The sequence below is a fragment of the Plasmodium fragile genome, assembly GCF_000956335.1.
Source record: "Plasmodium fragile strain nilgiri unplaced genomic scaffold supercont1.3, whole genome shotgun sequence".
Taxonomy (NCBI): domain Eukaryota; phylum Apicomplexa; class Aconoidasida; order Haemosporida; family Plasmodiidae; genus Plasmodium; species Plasmodium fragile.
Genome location: NW_012192583.1, coordinates 2,194 through 9,358, shown reverse-complemented (window position 1 = coordinate 9,358; position 7,165 = coordinate 2,194). Strand labels below are relative to the sequence as shown.

Genomic DNA, 7,165 nt, shown 5'->3' with positions numbered 1-7,165 from the left:
TTTTTTTTTTTTTTTTAGTTGAAGTAAAGAGGGTTTATTTTTTCTCTTTTACCTGACTCTGCAATATTTTATTGTTATTTATTATTTTTTTTTTTTTTTACACCCGTTTTGGCTAACTGGTGGGTGATTAATAAGGTTTACGTGTCTGTCGAGTGGTGTCCAGCTGCGCTCTTAAGTACGTTGCGTGTATAATCGCATTGCGCGTATAACAACATGTAGTGTATAATTACTCTGTAAAACCACACTTGCGCGCTCGTGTAGGTATATATATATATTTTTGCTCTCGAGTCTTTCTGCTGGAGGGAAAAAAACCGCATGTACACACACACAGGACAGCACAATTTTTTTGATCCAGGAAAAAAAAAAAAAAAAAAAAAAAAAGTATGACCTGTTCAGAAAAAAAGTAAAAATTGAACATGCACGCGAGAGTATATTATATATATATAGATATTTTTTTTTGTTATTTTTTCGAGCTGCTTTTAGGCCTATTTTACAACTCGCATTTTTTCGCATTGGAAAAATTGAGCACACTGGCGTCCATTTTTTCGTGTTTTCTCCGTCCCTTTTCACCGCCGCTTTTGCGACACAGACACCGCGGTCTACATGTAGGCTCCCTCCACTTGTGGCATGCCTGCAACTCTTTACTGGAAAATTCAACAATGCTTTCTCAGGCTTCGCCCCGCGTTAGTCCATTTTTCCCTCCTGGCTGGGGGTTAAACTGGGTGTGCGGGGGGTAGCGGCAATGCGGGAGAGGAACTGGATCGTTCGCTCCAAAGGTGCAATCACGTACGAGTGTGTAAAAGCCATGCATAAGTATGTACATGCGTGCATGCACTCAGGATCATGCGCATGAGCACTTACATTTAGCCGCACTCGGGGGTCGAGCCGGGCCGCTTCTCAATTTTGCCGCGTGTGCCCGATCGGGAAAAAAAAATGGGGACCCCCAATGAACCGTTCCATTAGGCAACAGGGCCGTTGTGCAGGCGGCCCAACTTTATTTTCACCCCCCCCCTTACACATGCGCTCTACAAAACTGCTGGCACGGTTAAAAGGTGGAATGAAATTGCTTCCCCAGTGAATGATGGTGCGCACGTGCATATTAACACGGATGTACATATATATATGTATAATATATATGGCGTTATGTAGAGCTGGCCCTCTCGCGTTGTGCTTCCCCCTGGAACATGTTTTCCCCTCTTGCTAGGAAGCATCATGTGGGATGCCCCCCCATTCCCGCGAGAGAAACAAATCCTTTAAGTGGGCAAAAGGGAAATTATCAACACAGTGCTGCTGCAAGGAGACGTCATTAAGCAAGTAATGTAACTACCTAAAATGATACAACTGAGGACTGATTCAACTTAGTTGCTCTCCATCCCTGCTGGAAAAATATGAACAAGTCAATTGGGGCACAAATCCCCCTCACTTGGAATAAGAAGGCTTGGGGAAAAGTCTGCCACAGTAGGTATGTCTCAACCAACTTTGAATACAGCCCCTCCAGCACAATCTCCCGATTTAAGGCCATCCCCATTGTCGAACGGGATTCAACAAAATGGCAGAAGAAATCATCCCTGCCTGTGCAGGCACATCAGACATTATTCCCTGATAACAACGACGCATTTTTGGAGCTAATTAAAAAAAGTTCAAAAGATAAAAAAGAAAAAAATGATCTCTCTCTTTGGCACAAGTATTGTAGAGAAGTGAAAATTAGAATCAACGAAAAGAATATTATTAGCCCCCGAATGATTACCACTTTTTTTACCTTCCTTTCACAGATGGATTATAAAAATGACCGCCTTATCAGTGAGGTGCTAAATCGGTGCATTTTGCGTCTTCACGAATTTGACCTCGTGCACATGTGTGCTCTGCTGAACGCGTTGGCGAGGATGAACTTCCGTAGCGCCTACTTTTTGGACGAGGCGAGGAAGAAGTTGATGCGTGAGGGAGACTCTTACTTTGAGCGGCACTCGCCGCACTACGTGTGTCTCTTGGTGAACAGTCTGGCCAAGCTAGGCTGCGCACCGGAAGGGAGTAACAGTGAGGGTAGCCTTGAGCGTAGCGGGGTTGAACTGTCTAACGAAGAGGGGACTAGTCATATCACCATCGCGGGCGAAGAGCATAGCGGTGATGACGGCACTCCCGATGGGCAGCTCTTGTCCCGCTTGGTCCAGCGAATCCAGCACAGGAACGCAGTGGAGTACAGCTTGCTTGGGCTGAGCCTTCTCTTGTATAACGTTTCCAAGTTTGGTCTCCACAAGTATTACCACCTGTTCGGTCAGTTTGAAAAACATATAGTGAAGGTAAAGAATGACCTTAACATGATCCAACTGGTTAATATATTAACCGCATATGAAAAGACGTCCCTGTTGAATTTGTCTTTGCTGGATGAACTTTTACAAATACCAATATTGCACGGTGTAGAAAAGGATAGGAAATTTAGTGTTCACCATATGGCGAGACTCTTAAACATTTCCCTTTCATTCGTGCTTTATACAAAGGAGAGGAATGTTTTGCCACCAGGAGGAAGCGATGCATTAGGCCGGATTGGGCAACAGGTTGTTCATATGTTTAATCAGATGTGCAGACAGGTAGATAAGTGTAGAGGGAAGGACCTACCTTTGGTATGCCTAACGTTAAGTAGAAACAAAAAACTCATCATTAGGAAGGACGGACAACAACGTGTTAATGGAAATTCCCCCTATTTGATTTTCTCCTTCCCAAAGCATATACTCAATACCCTTTTTGAACAAATAACAAGAGGGGTGAAAAAATATATTAACACGTATAACCATGTGCAGCTATCTACTATCCTTTACTGCTACGCAAGTTACGACATTCGAGACAGGAAGACCCTTTTTCATCTCATCAAGTTGAGGTCCTTAAAAATATTTTCATCCTTTGGGCAAAAATCCTTTTCCTTTCTCTTCCATGCATTTAAACGTATGAACATAGAAGATGTAATTTTTGAAAAATCCTGTCTGAACAGAATGGCGCAGTTGGGTCATTTTAGCTGCGTGCAAAGTTTTTGTTTGACCCTCTCGGCTTATGCCTCTGTGAGGAAGGACAGACAGAGGGAGGACCTTTCCCGGTTGATGTTTTCAAATTTCAGGAGAGTGCTCTTCAATGTTGCTTCCGGCCAGCATATCAGTCGGCTGGCTAGCCTCCTCACCAAGGTGCACAAAATTCCCCACGCACAAGTGTTGAATCTTCTTGCGAGTCGCTACCAAAATTATGAACACACCTTGTCCACGGCCAGCTGCACAACTCTCCTCACTTCATTATCCAATCTGTGTGCACACCTAACTGAGAACGAAGCCAAGCCATCGTGGAGGAACTATTACCATTTTGTAAATTCACTAACGACAAGGATACTTGCAGACAGCCATTTGTACAGAAGCAAAGATCTGTTAATAAATTTCCTACACGGCAGTGGCAAAACTTTCCCTGCTTTTGCCAAATGCACCAAAGTGGACGAGAACAAAATGTTTTATTTTGAAAAAATTCTCAAAATTGTCTTGCCCCATGTGTATCCTTTTGTTGACCAAATGAGTGTTGGGGAAATTGCTGTCCTGGTGGAATGCCTCAGGAAGGAGAATTACTCCAGGGAGGCGATAGCCGCCGTGGTGGACTCGGCGAGTGGCATGCAGGTAGACGAACTTGGGGGGGCGCTGCTCGGCAAGGTGAAGCGTCTGCTGCGCGGGGGGCATGCGGCAAATGAAGAGGCGGCTAATGGAGAAGCGGCAAATGAGGAAGATAACATACGCATCGCTAACGCAATCACCGTGTGGAGGGGGTTGCTGATGCTAGGACTCCACGACCAGGAGTTGTTCCAATTGATGGTCCAACGGTGCATCCTGTCCTCGCAGTGCCTATCGTCCGTCACATGTGTATCTCAAGCCATACACTACGTGTGCGTGTACATGTACATGCACAGCGCGACCAGTGAGCCCATTCCGAAGAAGCGACACGTAGACCTATTACAATTTTTACTTAACATTGTACAAAGGTTGATGGTCAACGAGGGGCTGCTTCATTTCAACTGCAGAGATGAAGACGATCAACTCCTTCCCTCTGAAGAAAACTTAAGCAGATTTACCAATGAGCCTCTTTTGGAGAAGGCCCTCACTGGGTTATGCGAAGCTGTTGTGATAATCCTACCCCACGTGTTCAACATAGAGATGGATCTACCTGCGCAATTGTCCTACCCTTCGGATAAGTACCTTTATTCCATCGCGTTTCGACCTCTGAGTAGCCCTCCTTTGTTGCATTTTTACCTGACCATTTTGAAAATAGCTGAACAAGTCAGGCAAAAAAAAAAACATGATTATCACCCGTTTCGAAGAAATGAGTTAAGTGACGTGGTGGAAGAGATACGCCAGTGCGCGTTGGGCATGCAAATGCACAGCGTGTATGTAAAGCTTCCCCTCTTCAGCGTGCTCGTGTTGGATGAGGCACCAGTTTCCTTCTTAGCGTTGCCGGAGTGCGCAAAACAAGAATAATAATAAAATAAATAAAGCCAACACCTGTTTTGTTTGCAAGCGAGGTGCACGCACACATGAATATATATCACCCATTATACATATATTTACACGTAACGATCATTTTTAAAAATGTTGTAGGCGGGAAAAAATGTCCCCACATGTAGGTGCGCCAACGGGGATTACCCTCCTCTGTGTGGTGGGTACGTGACCCAAATGGGTTTGCACCTTTTTCGGAGCCTCCAGCAAGAGCTCCCCGTTGGTGCGGTTTATACAGGGGGGGAAGTCTCGCCTTTTTGTAGAATAGAAGCCCCTTCCCGCTGGGATGTCATTATTTTTTTATGAGCAATTTTTATTTTATTTATTTATTTATTTTTTTTTTTTCATTTTATTTATTTTTATTTCGTTCCATTTTTCTTATATGTGGTGACACTTGTTTTTGGGAGGCCAGACCCCTTCGTGGAACGTCTCCCCACTCAGCTGTGTTCAGCACTTGGTTCATGAGGGGAGGGCGAACATCTGTGTGTGTGTGTGTGTGCCCCCTCCCCCCACCACCCTCCGAAGTGATAATACTAATAGCGAAGAACAGAGCAAAAACGAGTGGCACGATGAAGCGAATGAGCAGATACGGTCGAGTACGAAAGAGGAAAAAAGGGTTATTAGTAGGTTATGACAGGATGACGACCAGTAAGTATCACATTAGGAATGAGCAGCTGTTGACCAGCGTGGATAGGTGTCACTCATGGGTACAAGGAGCTCGAAGTAGGTATGCAAAGTCGATCATTTTACAAAAGGAGAGTAGTCTCCTACTGAAGGACGTGATCCATTGGGGCCACAAAAATGAACAGGTTAATAAAATTTTTCTCCGTCTGGTGAAGGACTCCCTGCACTGGAATCCTCTTAACGTTGGGAGCTTGTTCAATTTGGTGTATTTTTACTTTATGAAAATTGAGAACGGCGGGTCCACATGTGAGCAGAAACCGACGCGGAAGACGACGACAACGCAGAATGCGACGCGGGCAGAGAGGAGCTGCCTTCTATACTGCCACCTCCTCCACTCCATGTTGATGCATATATGTAGAGGTCAGTTTAGGAGAGAAAAAGCAGCCGTACTGAAGGGCAAGCCGAGGGGAAGAAACATAAGGGCAGTTTTTTTTTCCCTCTTTAAGGAAGACGTGAAGAGGGAGAATTTTCAGATCAGGCTGGTCAGGCGTATTGGGGACAAGTGGAATACCATCCCCTGCATGAGTGACCAAACGTTGTTAATAATTTTGGTAGAAAATATGCACCTGCTCTGTCTGATCAACTATAGAATGGGGTTATGGCGTGACGTTTTTTATTACGCCAATTTTCTGCTGCACCTTCTGCAGATACGCAGATTGAGTGGCCTCTTGAAGGCGAACCATTTCTCCCTTTCCGCCACCCTGTGCATGGCGAAGGCCGCTTGTTCCGTCCTGGCCTGCTCAGGCGACGAGCGGATTCACCACTCGACGCATTTACGCGCAGTTAGCGCTTTGCAGGGATTGCAGAGTGGCGATGTGCGCTTGGAGAAGGGGCAAAATGGAATGGACACGCGGGACGTTGAGCAGACGGACGACTCCCCCACCACGAGATGCTCTACAAATGCTTCATACAAAGAAGCGCTCACACTGTTGAAATGCGAAGAACGTTTTTTGTCTTTCCTGTTAAGCGAAGAGGATACAACCATGAGAGCGAAACACGTGGTCGAGCAGGACTACATGCTTGAACAGCATGTACACCACCCACTATCATCACTTATAACAAAAATAAACCTGTGCATACATCACTGTCTCAACTATAGGCAGTACCATACCCTGGCGCAATTTTTAATGTGGAGGGCCCGGCTGTATTACCATGTGGGTTTGTTTAGAAAATGCTTATCGGACACCAGCAAAGTTGCCTTGATGAACCTACACGCAAGTGCTTCATTGAGAATGGACGTAGATGAGGGGGGAGGAGGAGGGGGAGAAGAAGAAGAAGGAGGACGACGAACCGCTAACTACTCCTGCGTAGGATTGATACTCTCGTGTATGCATCGCCTGAACCTCCTGCGCGCGTCTGATTCGTATCTACTTATCCCCTTAATGAGAGGCGGCACGACGGGGAGTTACACATGGAAGGGCAAAGCGACCTGCACACCAACAGACCATACGAAGAAAAACCATATCGTTAACAAGAGAGAGCATCCGTACTCTTGGTGTCGATCCGCCGAGGATAAAACTCTCCTCCGTGTCCTCCACGGGAACAGGAAGAAAATCCCATTTACTCTTTAACCCATGGAGACCCACGCCGCCTGTTCAACGCCGCTTGCCTGAAGGGGAAAAAATGACCTCTAATATGCAGCATCCCATTTTGCTTTACAAACCTTCGAAGGTGTGGTCAAGCCATTTTGGGGGGGGTGTTTTCCTCCGAAAGTTTTATTGTACACCATGTGCCGTGTGCTATTTGTACGATTTGAATTTTTTTTTTTTTTTTTCGTCCCGTTGGTGCCTGCCTCGTGCGCGACGCCTTGTAGCAGCACTGACACCTTCCCCCCACTCGTGTGCCTGCAACTTTTTTTTTAGCTTCACGAGAGGAGGAAGAGATGACGACGGCGTTTGTAAACCGCACGTTCGTTCGATGGATCGATTGTTTTTTTTTTTTTTTTTTTTTTTTTTTTTTTTTTTGAC

The 7,165-nt window shown here is 45.5% G+C and overlaps 1 protein-coding gene across 1 annotated transcript; it reads left to right on the top strand.

Annotated features, from left to right (window-relative positions):
• Positions 1-1,388: 1,388 nt before the first annotated feature.
• AK88_00323 (uncharacterized protein) lies at positions 1,389-6,769 on the top strand (the record flags this gene model as incomplete). The annotated part of the gene is made up of 2 exons (XM_012477974.1): positions 1,389-4,245; positions 5,040-6,769. The coding sequence occupies 2 exons, from the start codon at positions 1,389-1,391 to the stop codon at positions 6,767-6,769; spliced, it is 4,587 nt and encodes a 1,528-aa protein (XP_012333397.1).
• Positions 6,770-7,165: the final 396 nt, after the last annotated feature.